The sequence below is a fragment of the Dufourea novaeangliae genome, unplaced genomic scaffold (assembly GCF_001272555.1).
Source record: "Dufourea novaeangliae isolate 0120121106 unplaced genomic scaffold, ASM127255v1 scaffold205, whole genome shotgun sequence".
In the NCBI taxonomy this organism is placed as follows: Eukaryota; Metazoa; Arthropoda; class Insecta; order Hymenoptera; family Halictidae; genus Dufourea; species Dufourea novaeangliae.
Window position 1 is genome coordinate 1,235,449 of NW_015374106.1, and position 18,219 is coordinate 1,253,667.

Genomic DNA, 18,219 nt, shown 5'->3' on the forward strand with positions numbered 1-18,219 from the left:
AGTTCTTTTACATCATTTTGGAATGTTAATCGATTTTTATGAAAATTTGAGGAAATTGAAGATATTAAAGGATCAGATGATATACATAATATATGAAACAAATTAATTTTGTTTTTTATATTAAAATTAATATTACAATAAAATCATATAAAGAAAATTAATTTTGTATTTCTCTTTATAGAAAATTAGTATTGAATAAATATTATGTACTAATTTTGTATTTTTATTATTATTTACTATTATTTCTTTCTTTCATGACAATCGGTGATTGTCACTTCAGTATGTATTACTTGCTAGGCTGATAGAACTTAAAACAAAAATATTATTGTTTAGGCGCAAAATGGCGCACTTGGAACTAATCGTAATTAAATAAACAAGATTTAAAGTAACAGTTAAATAAAACTCAATTCTGCAAAACCTTTGCAAATAAACTTTTTTTTTCAACATAATTTCGAATTTTAAAGCTATCTGGAACACGGTGAATACATCTAATGTTCATACAAATTTATAAAAAATTGTCCCGAACTAAAACAATTACTGATTTGTTCCATACATTACTAGCATTCCCTGATTGTTTAATATCCGCAATTTCGTTATCCAGAAGAAAAATTTTGATAAAGAAGTCCATTAATTTTCGAGAATAATATAAGAGAATTTGTAATTGACAATGATAAATCCGTAAAAAATATTTTTTTTATTTTGTTTATAAAGAAGTTATTATTAACAAATATTACTTATTAATTATTTCTTTTTTTAAGAAAGAGGAACATCAAATACATGCTTACCAAGTTTGGTTTTGATATTCCTATTTTTACACCCAATTAAAGCTTCTGAACTGCTAAATCGGCGTTCTGGACTACTGTGGCGACGGGTCGCTTTCACTGGAGGAATTTAATTTTCAAACGTGCGTACTTTTCGTCGCGATTACGTGTTAATATTTCATGAGCATACTTTGCCGAGCAGATCGGAGCCACGAGGCACGCCGACCGCGGTGCCGCTGTCGCCGTTTCCAATAAAATCCCCGGTCGTGACGGAATAACCCATGTAGCTATCGTCCTCCTTCGCCGGACCTTCCTTGGTGAACATTATTCTTGTCCGGCTGTTCAACGACTGTGAAAACGCTTGGCCTGTAAAGGGAAACGCGGGTATTGAGGAAATCGACGAAGTCAACACAGCAACCAATCGACACATAGACATGTAGTTTCCCAAACACGTTTTCGTTATTTACTACGATATCAAAGGTGTTTAAAAAATCACAACTCGAAACTGCAACGGCAAACACAAAAACACGAATGACTGTGGGGATTGTGAACTGCAGGGTGAATTGAATAAAAATTACCATCTTAAACATGGACATAACCCGGGTTTGAGTTTGATTTTACCCCAGTGGAAAGAAACTAGCCTTTGCCTTACATTAGAGGAAGAGTTGATTTTGCCCCCACCGTCCCCCCCCCCCAAGAGGAGAAAAATATTATATTAACTAATATTTTGTATGGAAAAATAAATCTAAAATCTATTTAAAGTAACATTATGACATTTACCTTGAGATCAATTTTTCCCCCACCCCCTGACTGATAATCTGGCTATGCCCATGATCTTAAATATTGTAGGAACTGTGGGGGTGAGAGAAAAATTTGTCGATTGATAGTTGTTCTTGCAATAGTGTCGTTATTTATATACTTCTTTTGTGATAGGTTAATTTCATTTGGCAAATTTTTCTCTTGTTCCTGTACGTCCAGAGGTATTTGAGATGGTAACTTTTAATGGTCTTCTCGGTGTATAGAGTGTGGTAGAATTGGAGGTGTTGAGTTTAAAGTGTAGAGTGTATGGACTGATGGAACTCATTGAAAAAGAATTATTAACTGCATTTTTATAAACCACAATAGACACTTTAACATATGAAATATCGTTTTCTAATTCACTTTATTTCAGCCATCTTACAGTCGTTAAACATGGGACCAGAAACCTTGTAACTTATTGGTAAGGGTATGTTAATTCAAATGGATCTTATTTCGATTAAAAATATTTGTTTCCAAATAAGTCATACTCGTTCAAACTCTGCAGTTCAAGAACAACATTTCTTTCTTCAACAACCCAATATTGTAAAATTGAGTACCTTTATAACTGTTAGATCGTCGAAAGATAAATATGAAAACTGTTTTCACATTATTCGTGAATTCAATCAGTCCATAAAATTTACATTTACACTATTACACCATGTATCATGATTTTGTATTCCTGTGTAATGTTGAAAAAATAAGTTGTAGCGTGTGAAGTGTCCTCCTCTAGATTAATTCGCCTCAGACAAATTATTTCACTTCTTATAGAATGATTATTCATACACTTACAATATGACTGAAGGAAAATAATGGCTTCCACTTTAAACAATGATATCTAACTAACGGCAGGTAATTATACGCATTAATTTAGTTCCACTAATTACCTAAAATTGAATTTTATAAACTAATTAAATCCTAATCATCTAAAATAAAAATACTGCATTAGAACTGGCAGAAAATTCGTCATAGAATCGTGATTGTAGTGAAAAATGATCACTGATCAGAAGCTTTTGGCTGGTAATGTACATTGGGGATAAATGCTACGATAGTTATCATTGCAAAAAGTATATTTATGGAAATAAAAGAATTACTGGAACGAGGTGGGTGGTTTCTATCTCTCTTTCTCTCTCAAAGTCACTTCAACCGAACAATTCTTTGATTGGCTAGCGACACGATGATAAATAGATCCTGCACGACAACCGATGACCAATGTCTCAAAGGCTAGACATTGATGAATCTCAGATCTGTGCCGAAACTATGTCTGCAAGCAAAAAATCTGACGGTGACTGGTGATCGACTGATATTATCTACCATTGCAAACCATTATGACCAATGGTGACTCATATTCCAGTTGGCTGGAATCCTCTGTTCTTATTGTTAGAGAAATAAATTGTTGGTCAATATAAAAATGTCCATTGAAAAAATGACTATATAAATTACTTTAAAATTGCAAATATTCAAAAGTATCTTGTGATTTAGTTCTTATTTAGTTTTCAAGGCTTACAATAATGATTATTTATATTATTGAAACAAAGAATTCCCATGTAACATGAGACAAGAATTTAGTCAAAATAAGTATTTCCTTATAGAAGGAATGCAAAAAACTTTTATAGATTATTTAAGAAATCGTTTTCAGTTAAAATTAACTCATATTCTCAATACTTAAGTAATTATAAGATAGTTAATTCGTAGGTGCGAAGTCTATAATCAAGTCCACAAGAAATACGTTTTTTTGAATTCCTATAAAACTGAGCTTGTCGTATTCTTTTGCTCTAATTTCTTAAAGACTTCTTTCAATTTTTTATACTTACATTTCAATATGTGGTAACTACGTACAGTTCCTTCCATAAGGATTACGACATTTATCAATAGATTGTGTATGTTGATGCAAATATAGAATTTTGTAGACTAATTTCTTGAAACTGGACCCAAAGAAAAATTTATTCATCTTGTTAAGGGTTGGAGTAAAAAGATATCAAATAAAATTTCTGAATCTTTTCACTGTACTGAATTTTAAAGGATTGGATATTCTATAAATACAAAATAGTTTACAGAACCCAATGAACTTCACACTGGCCATTCGAGAGTTAAATTCATTTTTATCGTCTTCCCAGTCCGCAAACTGAAATTCCACCCTTCCAGTTATACAAAAGTTATCACTTGTACCTACAAAGGATAATTCCCCATTTTCATATAACTAAATATTTAAATACCTAAAATTTCTCTGTAAACAAGACATATTTGTGTTTTAAACCAAAGCTAGGACGCTCCATACGCTACAGCGGACAATACCCAAATCAGTCATCTCTACAGAAAAAGAAAACTAAAAATAGAAAATCGCAGTCCGAAAACGTTTGGAAAGTTCACGCTGGTAAATCGTAAGCTGTTTAACATTATTATTATTAATCTAGCATCTAAGCACAATTTTATGGATAACGACGGCGGTAATGCACCGTTCGCAATCGTCAGGCATACTGTCAACTAAGTAGCAGCGATCAAATAAGACTCTTAGGGTCAATTAGAGACATTAAATAGCTGGGCTTCCGTATTACTGCGGGCTCTGGCTGACACGCGAAGCTGTAAGAAGCATGGCCTGCACCTGTTAAACGTCGCCACCATCGACTCACCTGGCAGTAATTAATAAAATAATCATAGCACACGGTTTATTAATCGTCAAATCGGATATTAATCACTAAGTTTGTGGGGAGAAGGGGCACAGAGGCGTGTGACGAGGCCTCAAATTGTCAAAGCATTAGAAGAAATTTGTTCTTCAACAACGAGCTGTCCTTCTTCGTTTATATGCGGTAACTCTTGAACGTGACAGTTCGATCGAGAATCGAGATTATTAATCACAGGCTCGTCGTGTTAATCGCGGTGAAACAAAAATGAAAGAAGCCAGATGACCGAGTAATTAATGGGAATTAATTGGGAGGGCACCGCCAAGCAAGTGTAAACGCCACGGAGATTATTATTGGTATTTCGTTGAACGAGGTTCGAACACCATCGACGTTCATTGATATTCTGGAAAGATTTTCTGATCGATATTACTCGTGAATGAATGAGTTTATGCTGGTACATACTTCGTTTTGGATAACTTCGCTGTATCTAAGGTAGATTATGGACATTTTGGAAACTCACATTTCTAGAGATTAATTTCCAAGAATTAAATAATAATATATTAATTATATAATGCAGATAATAAAATCTGCCATACAATTTATGAATGCGTTTGTCATAAATGTAGAATTTGAGTGCATTTTTGAACCCTTATACAATCGGTAGAATTTAATTTTAGGGGTTACACTAAATCGAAAAAATTTCATGGAAAATGACTTCTTGCATAGCAGACGATATAAACAAGTACAAGAATAATAAAGTATTCTTACTTTTAAAATGGAAATTAATTTTACAGTAAGATTTTATGGACTTTCATTACTTTTACTTTTCCATTGAATAATATTTTTAAAAACAATCGTATATATATTACAAACGTTAAAGTTAAAAAGTATCATCATTACTAACAACATTAATGTAATTTGTTTTATGGTCCAGAAATTTTCGAATTTTTCATATACTCGTATTTCCTACAAACGATTTGATTTTCTGACGTTGTTTATATCGAATATTAACAAACTTACATGTAAATTATCAGTAACAAATACCAAAATACATGATACTAATGTCAATACGTGTTTACACCATTTTTATACATAATTTCATGAAGTATCAATGATCACAATATGCTGTCGCAATGGAGTAACTCGAGAACAAATTAATGGTCAATGAAAGTACTATAGTTTCGCCAAGAAAATATTCCTTGTAATAGACTGTGGATTTTATGCAATTTTAGCACACCTGAATGTTTATGATTCAATATTAACAGAAGTTTAATACTTTTATTTAATTTTAAATCTAATAGGGTTTTGTAACACAGTAACACAATTTCGTTTCGATTCTTGTATCTGTAAATTAATCCTTAAATAATGATATTTGCATAAAGATCGACAGTCTATTTATTAAATACCAAATCAAGTACCAGTTTGAAAATAATAGAACATAGGTAATATAAATTACGTCATAGGAAAACGTAATGATAAAACCAATTTCACGCAAGCATTATAGATCAGTCTCCTTCAGAACCTCATCTTTCATGAACGTCGATGAAAAGAAGGTCGTATGTATTTTCAGCATCAAGCAACATTTGTTAATGAAGGCCGTCGTTAAGAGAATGGCAGTTAATTAGAGGTTTTAAAGGGTCTATTTTAGACGACGGCGTCGATTGGCATCGTTTGATCATGAACGCCAGCAAATACGCGGTACCTGATGCTTCTGCTTCGGGTGTGAACAACATCGTCGCTACGAACTTCAACCTCATAGCGGTGCTGATCGAGTATATCTGACCTGGAAATTGTTTAACGAAAGTCACCTCTAAGATCATTCGAAATAAACCACAGAGCCTCGGGCAGTCGCAGTCTTCTTGTTCCATCGCCCAGGCGTTACCAAAGCTCGAACTCCCGTATAATTTATTAGTAGAGAAGTGACTTTATACTGTTCAATTAGTGGAGGGGATAGACCCGATGCGATTCGTTTGAGATTTAGAGTAAGCCGATTATTTTTTGGGCAGAATTTCGAAATCTCTAATTGTAATTTTGATTATTTGTGCGGCAATTCTAATTAGCGTTAACCCCTGGCGCTCATAGGCCAGCAATAGTGCCATTCAGATTTTTGCCTCCGAGATCCAATTATTGTTACAACTGGCTTGTCAATTTCTATCATTCTTAACACTTAATAGTAGAAATTTTTACTAACATGTGAACATGAAAATTTCAACTTTTAATGTTATTGTAATACAGTAATTAATGTCACTGTGTACAGTGTCGATAATTAATGTATTTTGTCGTTTCTATGTACAAGTCTATTAAACGTTTCATTTAAAGTAACTTTTGCCTCTTTTTAATAGAACATTAAATATAACAAATGTAATGAAGATAGGGTATATTCAACAACGCTCAAAAGATAGCTTCTTTGATAAATTTTAGCTTATCAATTAAATTTAACCAGAAATGAGGGATTTACTTTTTAAAGAATTCTATTCCATAAAATTCTAATTGGATAGTTAACGAATCAAAATGTCCCGGAAAGCTAAAAAATGTTAAGTTCATAGAACGTTTATAAAAAGGGTTTATATGCAATTGCTTATGCGTAATTAGCATAACTCATTAAACGAAAAAAATTCTCTCTTCTATTGTTAGAAAATGAAAAAGTTATTTCAAGTGGAACGCTTGAATCCTACATACAATGCTTGTCAATGAACCGTACTGTTATCAGAACGAATTATCATGAGAAAATTGTAGTACGAATTCATCAGAAAGTAAAACCGACATGTAAAAGTACCAATCAAATTCTCATTTAAAATACAAGTACAATCTATATACCAATAAATTAATTGATTTATCTAAATTTTCACGTACATAATTACTAATCCCAGTGACAATAAAAATTCCTTGAAAGACATTGCAGAACTCGTAGAAATTCTAAATGCATTAATCGTAAGTTTTGTAAATTTTTCCTTAAATAAATATCGGTGTCTATTTATAACAAAATTCGATTTCCAATATCTAATGTTCAATTCACCAGAAATCGAGCCGATATACATATTTACAAGCGACATAAGAGAAAATGTCTCTTTTTTAAGGTAATTCTCATTGTGAAACGGCGACATAGATCGAACTTCGGAAACGGCGAATCGGGAAGCAATCTTACCTTGCCAGTACCAACTTCCTGGCGCACCGATGAACAGCCTCTCACCATTCTGGAACAAATAGAAAGGTGTGCCATTAAAAGAATTCATAGTTGATGTCAATTTACTAACAGCACGAAGCACTTCACTTGGCCATCTTTATCAGGGAAACTAATTCAACTTTCCCCAATCCCTACTAAATTACTTATTCAATACACTTGATCGTCGGTATATCTCGACCTTTTATCTGAAGAGTGATCCTGCCTACATTTATCAAGTAATTTCTGACCTAATGAATTTATAGTTTTATAGATCCGTCAGTACTTTAACATTAGGTAACCAAACATGTTTTCATGGGTTTTTAAATTAAAATTGATGAAATTTTTCAAATTTAAAATATTTCAAACTTGAAACTATTTAAGTTTAAAAAACTATTTAACTTTGTAAGTTTTTCGAACTTGAAGAGAACATTTGATCTTTTTTATTAAAATTAACCAACAAGTCCATATCTTCCTATCTAGTGACACATCAGTATTTTCAAACTTAAAGAAAAAATTCCATCGTGTTCATTAAAATTATTTCATTCAATTATCTGTTAGTCGAAAATGAATTTATGAAATCTATTGGAACCTGCAAGTTTGCATCTATTGCATACATTTTTTGTAATTACAGGTAATCGAAGATTATTAAAAATTCAAATTCGATTTGTGACTAAATTCCATGAAAGTTCAGTCCAGTTTCTGATAAAAAGTACTCTTGAAAAATCATTCGGTAAAATAAAGGACAATAAAAAGTGTTATTCGGAGAATAAATGACAATTTCAAAAAATGATTTCCAAATTCTGGAGTTCCTATAACAACAAAGTTCCATTACCAAAACTATACAAAAGTATAAAGTATCAATAAGAAATCTACCAATTAAAATAAGAATGTTTGTGCAAATTCACATGTTTACCAAGAAAAAATAAATCATTCCTCTATCAAGTAATTTCCTAAGATAAAACTAACATAAGAATTCCGTTCGATCTTGTTAAAATTCTTCTTGTATTATAATTCCCCCGTTTCTGCGCATGATAATCTACAGTCCAGCAACAACTCGTTACATGGTTAACATTTTTCTCGTAGATTACGTTTGCGCGCCGCCTTAAGTAGTATAGGTCTGCACGCGTCAGACGAGCAAAACCAGCGTGAAAGTTCTATCGTCCGTGCATGGGAACAACCGATAGGAAGGTTCAGGCCACGGATAGGTATGTCGATGATTTTCGAGTGGCACTCGAGTGTAGCTCAATGCACCGATTAAGTACATACGTCGAGTATCGGAGGCCGTGTGTGAACGGCGGCTCAAGTGTGTTGTTTTATCACCGGCCACGATGTTACGACACATTACCCAAGTAGATTCACGGTGTGCATGCTTGAAATTTACTGGTTTCTGATTACGCGTATTTTTCTTTGAGTTGAACGATGTTTAAAATAACGCTTCGAATAGCATAGTTATATCTAGACTGCGGATTTTTATGCATTTTTAACAAATTTTCACATGCAAACTGTAGTAAAATAAAGACTTCGATGAAATTTAATTGTATTTATGTATTATGATTATACATAATAAGACACTGGACATGAATTTTTATGTTATATGTAAATTGTGAATTACTTTACGTTACTTTTGGACGGTTACAGCAATCCCCACACCATTATCCGACGGACAAACATTTTTTCGAAAAAGGTTGCGCCACCGATTATATGTATGTACATATGCGATAAAAAAAGCTCAAAATATTCTAAATATTACTTATAATATATCTTAATGTGCAAGGCGAAAGGATAGACAATAGACAGTATAAAGTTATAGCTATCGTTAAATAAATTCCTGAAGATAGCTTTGAAAAACGGCAAGTTACACTAAATAGAGTACTCCCCTAAATCCATTTTGAAATTGTTACCACGAGTCTGACTCAATGTTATAAGTAGACGGCTGTTTTTGCAAATGAAACTTTTTACAGACAGTAGGTAATTTAATGGGACCTGGACAGGCATTATTATAGAAATTTTTAAAAATATACCAGGTGATTGCGGACAAAAAGTTACATATAAAATTAAAGCTGTATCGCAACGAACGTTAATTTTAATATTCCAAGGGTTCCAGCACATCATTGATGAAAATTTAAACATGCCCCTACAAGATCATGTGACAGAGAACGTTCTTTTTCGGCGTGTAAATAAATTTTTAATTTAAAAAAAACTATTATAGTATACTGAAATATTTAAATTATAATAAATAAAACAATAAAATGATTAATATTTCGTCGATACGTAAACAGATTTTCTACACACTTTTCGCATATATTACACTAGTCAAAAATGTGGTACCAGGTCTGATAATTCAAGAATGAGAAAAATATTAATCCACAAAGATTTAACAAAAGTAATGTGCTAAAAGTTTAGCCTAAAATTAATTGGAAATGATTTGTACTGATTCCGTAACATCTATTAAATGATAACAGAATAATGAGTTAGCGTTGTTACGTTCCGAACAAAATTCTGTTTTTTTTTGTGTTTCTTTTACTTCGGCTGTGATGCGTTACGATAATGCATAGCATTGTGGGAGCTCCCTAATCGAACGCAGTACGGTCGTTGATGTTTATAAGATAGTTTTTCTCATTGGCGACGCAAATAAGCTTGTATATGTATATAACGCATTCTTTTCCTTGGAGTCAACGTGGTCCCACGTTCAGACCGCCTGATTGTAACGCGAGGTGGATATTTACTTCACCGAACTGCCGAATGTAAACCTCTGGCGTCCGGTCCGGTAAAATATCGAGCATCTCGAACTTTCTTCTTTGCGTTCGCAGTTAAATTCAAAATTATAATCTAAATTATTATAGAACTGGTAGTTTGAGTTCAAATTCTAAATCATATATCGAACTCCGTTGCTACACATCGGTCAGCCCATTACCTACTATACATATATGAATTTCGTATGTAAGAGGAAAGGCTTATCTGATTTTAACTTTTACTATCTGTCCCATCGGATAATGGTCATGTTCATATACCATTTAATTAATTGTGGAAGTTATGCCTTTCTCTCTATTGGCGTCAGGTAAATTAAGAACATTCCGTCTACAACTTTATCAAAATTCGGCGTACAGTTAGCATATCAAAACGTAGAAAATATTCCCATAGCTGTGACTGAAAGAGTAAAGGAATTAATTCGGAGAAGTAAAAGAAAGAAAGATAGAATTAGCGGAGGAAGGATATACACGCTCCTATCACACGTTCAGTTAACGAATCACGGTCCTCAACGCACTAATCTCGCAGCCTGATTCGTCAGGCACCACAGTAATGCAGTGTAAACAAATTCGGACTAGGCCCGCTGTGGTCTCCTCCGAGGGTACAACGCTGCGACACTTTTTCGATGTACAATCGCGAGGTGCGTGTCGAAGAGACCGTGAGGTATTAATTGAGATAGAGTTTTGTTTGCGCTAGCTAAGAGCGAAGAAAAACCAGACAAAAGGACTCATAAACTCACGAAAATTCATTTCATTGTTTAAATATTTTATTCTCTTTGTTTTTCTTTAGTTCATTACTTAGTGTTAGCAATTATTATTAGTTCTAACAGTTCTATTTCGTGACTCTACTCAATTCAATATAAATTCCGTACTTAAATTCAATTAATCGAAGTGCGTGTGTGTTCTTCCTCATTAGGTTCGCTTTTGATAACAACCAGAAATAAGATACCAAAAGGAAAGGAGGAAATTCCAGGAATTTCGCAAAAAGGAAATTTTGTTTGAAAATCGTGTCCAACACTGTTAAAATCTAGGCGAGTCGTTTCCCTTACTCTTCCAGATCAATTCACGATAAATACCAAAGACGGGTAAATTCCAGTAGTTGAGTTACAACTGTGGGGTTTCCCTTACTGGAAATTATTTGTATTTTACAATTTGTATACGCGTATTTGGTTGTCTTTGAAATCTAAAATTCAAACAGTTCCGTATATGTGCCGAGCAACTGTGCGTAATAGTATTCTTTTGGCGATAACCTCTGTTAAATATTTCTTCTTCTCATTATATTCGTATATTTCATTATTTTTGTATGTTGGTTCTATCGTTTATATCCTGAGCTATGGAGTTGTACACATTTAAAATTTTATACTATTATTATTATATCTTTTTACCAAAGTTAATGTATGTAAGTTCCTATTATAATTCAATATATGTATATAATTCTCTGTTACGAAATTCAACCCATTTACTTTCTTTTATATTACCTAGTATTTATCTTCCCTAATTTCCACACAAGGCGATCTGGTGAAAGGCCCCGTATGGGACTAAAGTATCGACGAACCCAAAACAAAAATAAAAACCTTAATTGATTGTGTTCTAGATTTTATCGTTCACAGTTAGTTGGGGATATTTGTTCGTTGCTGTTCCGGGTAAATTCTACCAAAATTTACATTAGCGAGTCGCACGCGTGTTTGCTCTGTAACTAAACAGACGCATCACGTTACCAAAATTCACATTAATTCGATTCCTGCGTTTTTGTATTGTATTATTCTACCAAAGGCATAGTAGTCGTAATTACCCATTTACACGCGCGCGCCTCGCATGTAACAGCGTTCCGTCGATCATGAACTGTAGTTGCCTTATAACTAACCAATGAATACACTCCTATACTCTTGACCGATAGTAGGATGTATACATGGATAAATGAACACATACCAATGAATGAATATTACATATAAAAACGAGTAAATTAACTTACTAAAATATGCAAATAATTAAATGTTGATTTTTTTCAATTTCTTCTTTCGTATTCAAACAAGTTTTGCGCCAGTGCTTATAAATGTTCATTTACATAATATTGTTCCTTCACTGCTGAAATCTGTATTTTTTTGTTTTTAATATAATTAATTACATTTTTCCAATTTTTCGAATTAAAATCTATTAGTTCAAAAAAGGCATAAATATTAAAAGATATAATCTTCATGTGCCACATATTTATTAATATTACAGACTCCTCTCGATTATCGTCTGGCTTGTTCTAGACAATTATTGTCCAGACGTTATCCCCACCACTGGGTGCGGAGGGGGGGGGGGGGTGAAACCTGTGAAGCGCATACTTCGTTGCCGAGGCTCGGGCCTCGGGCAAAAAACGAATTTACGAGGGTCTGAAACATTTCTCCCTACAAGATTATTGTCCATGTGCGGACCGTAGTTCCGGACAATAATCGAGAGGACTCTGTATTATCATTTAAAATTTGATTTTAATAGTTACAAAATCTCTTAAATATTCATTCATTGGTTAGTTACAGCTAGACTGCGGATTTCATGCATTTATAGCTCACAGGGCTCTGTGAAATACAATAAAAAATAAAACTTTTATCGGATCCAATGATTTTTCTGTTTTAGTCTGAACCCAATAAGATACTCAGGAGGTAAAATACATTTTTACATTTGCTTCTGTCTTTATAGATTACTTTAGAAAATGTTATTTTGCAGAAAAATCCGCAGTCTAGTTATAAGGCAAAGAGTTAATCTAACATCAAGGGTATCCCTAATTCAAATAATACAGCACAAATTTCTTGTCCGAAAACGTTTGCCCGCTACTGGAGATGATTGCACGTCAAGCGGTAAGATTCGTTGGAAGAGATCGTAGATCGTACAGGCTAGATCCAACATGCGATCGGCGATTTTTTCTCGTGCATCACGAGATCGTACCAAGAAGCCACTATCGCGAAGGTCACCAGAAAACAATATTTAACATGCGTGACGCGGTTCTGCGCGAGCGCAGAAACGCACGGCTAGCATACGTACGAACCGCTGATTTATCGCATCTCTGGCTCGTGCACAAGCCGTCCCTTATCTTCCCCCATTATCTCGCGAATTAAAGAAAAACTGAGCTTTCGTGGGTGCGTCCGTTTCCTTCTCGCGACGCCTCCGGCTGCGAAAAATCACGGTTCGAGATCGGGCGAGTTGGTTTGTTATGATATCACAACTTGTTTCTGAGTGTGTATGTGTGTGTCGATTCTTATATCGTAAGAATTATCTCGTCAGAATATAGTAGTACCTATCTGGTAAAAGTTTTCAATATTTTCAAAACCGTCAGAACAAGGTAATTTTTATATTGCAACGAATAATCAAATTATTAAAGTCGTCTGCATAAATTGATGATTTTACGATTTTAACTCTATTTTTTTATAATTGCGTTAGATAAGCGTAACTTTTTTTGTATATTTTTAGTGGAGAATTGTTAATTACAAATTATCCAGTGTAAAAACATTGATATTGTGTGTTTATTTCTACCCAAACTCAAAAAAACATAGTTTTCGTATTGTAATAATTTGATCACCTATTGTATAGAAGTTTCATGTATGAAGGTTTTCAATAAAGAATATGCTAATATTTATATCGTGAAAATTTTAATGTTAGATAACATTAATTCATCTATTTTTCGTTACTTTGTAGTACAAATCATAAGTTTCTGAAGCTGCTACTTAACTGTAAAAAGAGTATTCGGAGACTTTTGTCTACTACTATAGAAACTTAATTTTACGGTTGAAAATTGACGGGCTACGGTTCCCAAATATTTTATTAATTACAATGGATTCCTTTTCTGTTAATGTTCGATGAATAAATTTTCATTAACGATAATGATCAGTCGTGTATGAACAATCAAATATTTTATTTTTTATACTACACAACTTGGTAAATACGTATGATATCTATAGATAGTCCATAGAATAAAAAAAAACGTAGAATGAAAAAGATAATTAGACTCTACAATCTCATTTCAAAACGATGAACTGAAAGTTAAAGGTGTTAATAGCCCCTTACTTCTTCCAAACTTCACCCATTAATATTGTTTAATTTCATTCGATTAATTTTGTGTTCATGTCTAATGAATAGATTTTCGTTCAAGATAATTCATATATGAACAATTCAAATTCTTATACTTCATACCACACCGATTTGTAAATAAATATTGTATGTATAAACAATTCATTATATAAAGAAATAAAAATAGAATGGAAAAAGATAATTAAACTCTACAATTTCATTTCGAAATGTTCAATTTAAAGTGGAAGGTGTTAATGGCCTCTTCCTTTTTCGAAGCATCTCAAATAGCCTCGTTAACAGTAACTTGTCGATCAGAGTAACAATTACTTTACGTTACCTCGCGTGCATCATTAAATTATTATAGTCATTATGGAAACTTAATATTCCACCGAGAGCCTCGCAATGAAGGTAGGACCCTCGTTAGAGACGTGTATTTCCCGAGAAGGAAAGCTTGTAAAGCAAACTGGCTCGCACGCGATGCGTTTATACGTTTTACACGGCATAACGGTAACCTCCTACAGCCTTATCTAACGGCGATGCAGCAGTAGTAAAGATTATGTCTCGCATACATATTAATCAACAGGCTACGTGAATAATCGCAAGAAGCTGAATGCTCGAGCCACGATTCACTATAATATCATGCAATATGAATGAGATCGGATTGGAGTCGAGGCAAAAAAGAACCACTGTTCTTTGAAATTACAGTTTCTGGCCTGCTTGAATGATACTGAAATGAAAAATATACTTTTGTATGTGTTTTTTAATGAAAATGTTCAACTCTATAATGGGGTGGATGAAAGTATGAGTATAAAGACATAATTGAATTGACACACTGCAACAAATTGTGTAGTGCATTAAACAATAACAATTCTGTTGTATTAAAGATTTTATTGTTAATATTTTATGCACCTTTCATTTATGTATTTTTTCTGTATGAATCTTTGTTTACAATATATGTATAATATAAAGAAATATAATGAAATCAACAAAATGGATAACATGAAACTGATAGAAATGTTCTTTAATTATTATTCGATGATTTTTCGCCATTTGCGATGGAAGGTTTTTTTAACTCAACGAAGTAATTAATTTTTAATACTTATTTTGTTTATAATGCTCTGTTTCTGTATATAGACAGAAAATAATTAAAAATATTTGTATATTGAATCATGTAGTACGTAAATACTTTTAGGTTGTGCTACAAATATTAATAAAATAATTACAAAAATCAGTTTTCAAAATCACATCATCTGCAAGGGGCATACAGTTTTCACGTAGACCTCCAAGTGACAACTAACGTAAACTTTTTGCATGTAAAAAAATTACAAATTTGAATTAACATTTGCAATATTGACATTCAGTACAAACTAATAAATGTAGTAACTAAAAGTAAATGGATTTTGTATAAAATTGCTATATTTATATAGTAATACATGTTGAAACGTTATTATTACAGTCAAAGGTAATATGTATTATCGACGTCAAATTGTCCTAATTGTGTATGGAAATTAATTACTTTATTATTAAGTTCCCTTACAAAATGAAGTGACAATAAAATCCTTCACACTTTAAAATTTCCACAACCTCATATCATTCATTTTTAATTTACATTTTCATTGAAATTTTCATTTAGAATTATTTCCAATTTTTAAGGTCCTCATAATAACAAAGTTCCATTAACAAAGGAAATTAATTTCTGTATTCTTAAATTTCCTCACAAAATAAAACAACACTTCCTTCACAAGAACTGCATATCATTCAACTTTCACTTAAGTGGTCGTTAATATATTCAATTAAATTTTCATTCAATTTCCATACTGATATGCATAATCATTTAATATTGTGACAATTTCTTTGGCCCAATGCCTGAAACACAAGCACTTTAGCTCCCAATCACCTTTATAACCATCTGATACCACTTCCATTGAGTATATGTACAAGTGCGTTCCATTGTATTTCATGGATTTCAGCTGCACGTGGCCGAACGAAAAAAAAAAAAATCATTGAAACACTAGACCCGAGCACAAGTCTTCCCAGTTAGTTCCAATATCTCGTACACAGAATCACCCGTTCGCGACCTTTCGCGATACCAGCTGCGTTGACCCCTGTGCCAGAGGGGTCGCCACCGCTTAAATATCGCCGGGATCAAAGTGTTAATCGCGGGACAATGTCGGCGTGCTCTCTCTCGCGATGCACCTACGCGCAGTCAGACGCCCACGCAGTGCATAGGTAATAAAAGACACGAATTCCGCGGATCGAACAAGGAACGAGAAGCACGGAAACGCGGCTTGCCTGATGGAGAATATGGGATTCGAGTGCTAAGCGAATAGTGCGGAGGACCTTGTTGAGGTGCAACTAACAATGGATGAACTAGAGATCTTTTGAGTTATTTCAATAATTCGAAGTATCTGGTAAAATATAATGATATTTGCACGAAGAATAATGGAGATGAAACTGGTATTTGCGTTTGTAGAGAACACACTTCAGTAGGGCTCCATTTGCTGTGAATATTACAGTAAATCCTCGATGAGTGTTCGAAGGCTCCTCTGTATTGAATATTAAATATTTTATAAATTAATGGTCATGTGCGAAAAGAAAAATTGTTAGGGAATCTTTAGAGAGAAGGAAAGAGGCGAAGAGCGAACAGCAAGCAGGAAAGAAAGGGAAAGTTATTTAAAAGGGAATGGGTTGAGTCAAGCTGGAGTAGATCTACTGAGGAGAGAAGGAAGGGAAGTGGAGGAGAATCTCAGAAGGAGAGACTTAGACATCCAACAATAGGAACAAGGTAGGAAAATAGAACAATCAAAGTACAACGAAACATACAAATATATAAGAACAGTAAGATTACCGGAATAATTAAATAAGGAAGGAAGAGGGGAGAGCCAGCAGTTAGCAGCCCAAGTAAGATGTGGAAGTGCAGAAAGGTGGAACAGGTATTGGGAAAAAGACGAAGGAAGAAGTTCTGATCTATGCGGGGACAGATTTGGAATGCTAGAACATGTGGTGAGGGAATGTGCGAAAATAGAGGGAGAAGTCAGGATAGAAGACGTGGTGAGTGGAAACAAGAACGAGAGGATAGGGGAATGGCTCAGGAATTTGAAATAAAAAAAGAGGGAGGCAAAAGAAACATGTGCAATACGGCGATAAGAAAGAAATAGTAAGAAATAAGTTAGAGTTTAAGATAACTATGATAAAGGGAAGGGGGTGTAAGGAAATCCAGGGGAAGGATTTGAACGGATAGGAACGGGGGGTAAGGAGGGAGAAATTACGTACGTGATCATGCTTGTGACGTGGGTATAATAGTTAAGATAGATATAAGTTAGGAGGATAAGAGGGGGGCAATAAAGGGACACATAAGGAATTAGGTGATAGTGGCAGAAAATGAAGGGAACACACAATAATCGTAGAAAAAAATATGTATATAAAAAAGTAATAAAAAAAATATATAAAAAGAGGAAAACATAATATACTAAGATCTTACCTTGGTATAGGAAGACAGATGGGGATACGAATTGGGAATGGTCTGATAGAGGCTAGTGTTTGCCTTAGGATGTAATCATGAATGGTACCCCGTGTACAGGGTGGGAAAAGAGTTGGGAGGATCGGTGACTCCGGGGGGTGGCAGTCTGACGAGGGCACACAGAGGAGGGAGGGTTCCTGATATATTTGGGGCATAGGCAGGTAATGATAGGGGGTTGAAATAGGCAATATAGCTATCTCTTAATGATAACGGTATATACGACGAAACCACCCTTGTACAGACTGGGTCTGTGGATGAAGCAAAGAGTGAACCGGTACTCACTTGAGGAGTCGAAGGATCGGTTTCCCCAACGTAGACACTCCTTTAGCTAACATACTAGGTAGGGATGGGACGATCCTAGTGACTCCCCCCAATTATCCCCGAGTAACGCCAACCGTAGTCCCATTGCGAGGCTACGTGATAGCTATCGACGCAGAGTCACAGCTGGGCCTTCGGGGGGAATTCGCACTTCCCCTCTCCCGGGAGACCACGTAATAAACTAAACTAAACTAGGGTTTAAGATAGAAAGGGAATGAAAGGAGAGTGAATGAGGAGAATACGTGGG

At 34.1% G+C, this 18,219-nt stretch overlaps 1 protein-coding gene across 1 annotated transcript in view; it reads right to left on the reverse strand.

Moving 5' to 3' along the window:
* LOC107190848 (integrin alpha-PS2-like) overlaps positions 1-18,219 on the reverse strand; it is a 173,172-nt gene that overhangs the window by 9,286 nt on the left and 145,667 nt on the right. The window contains 3 exon segments of the mRNA XM_015579733.1: positions 952-1,127; positions 5,880-5,960; positions 7,323-7,371. Coding sequence (XP_015435219.1) covers positions 952-1,127; positions 5,880-5,960; positions 7,323-7,371 — 306 coding nt within the window.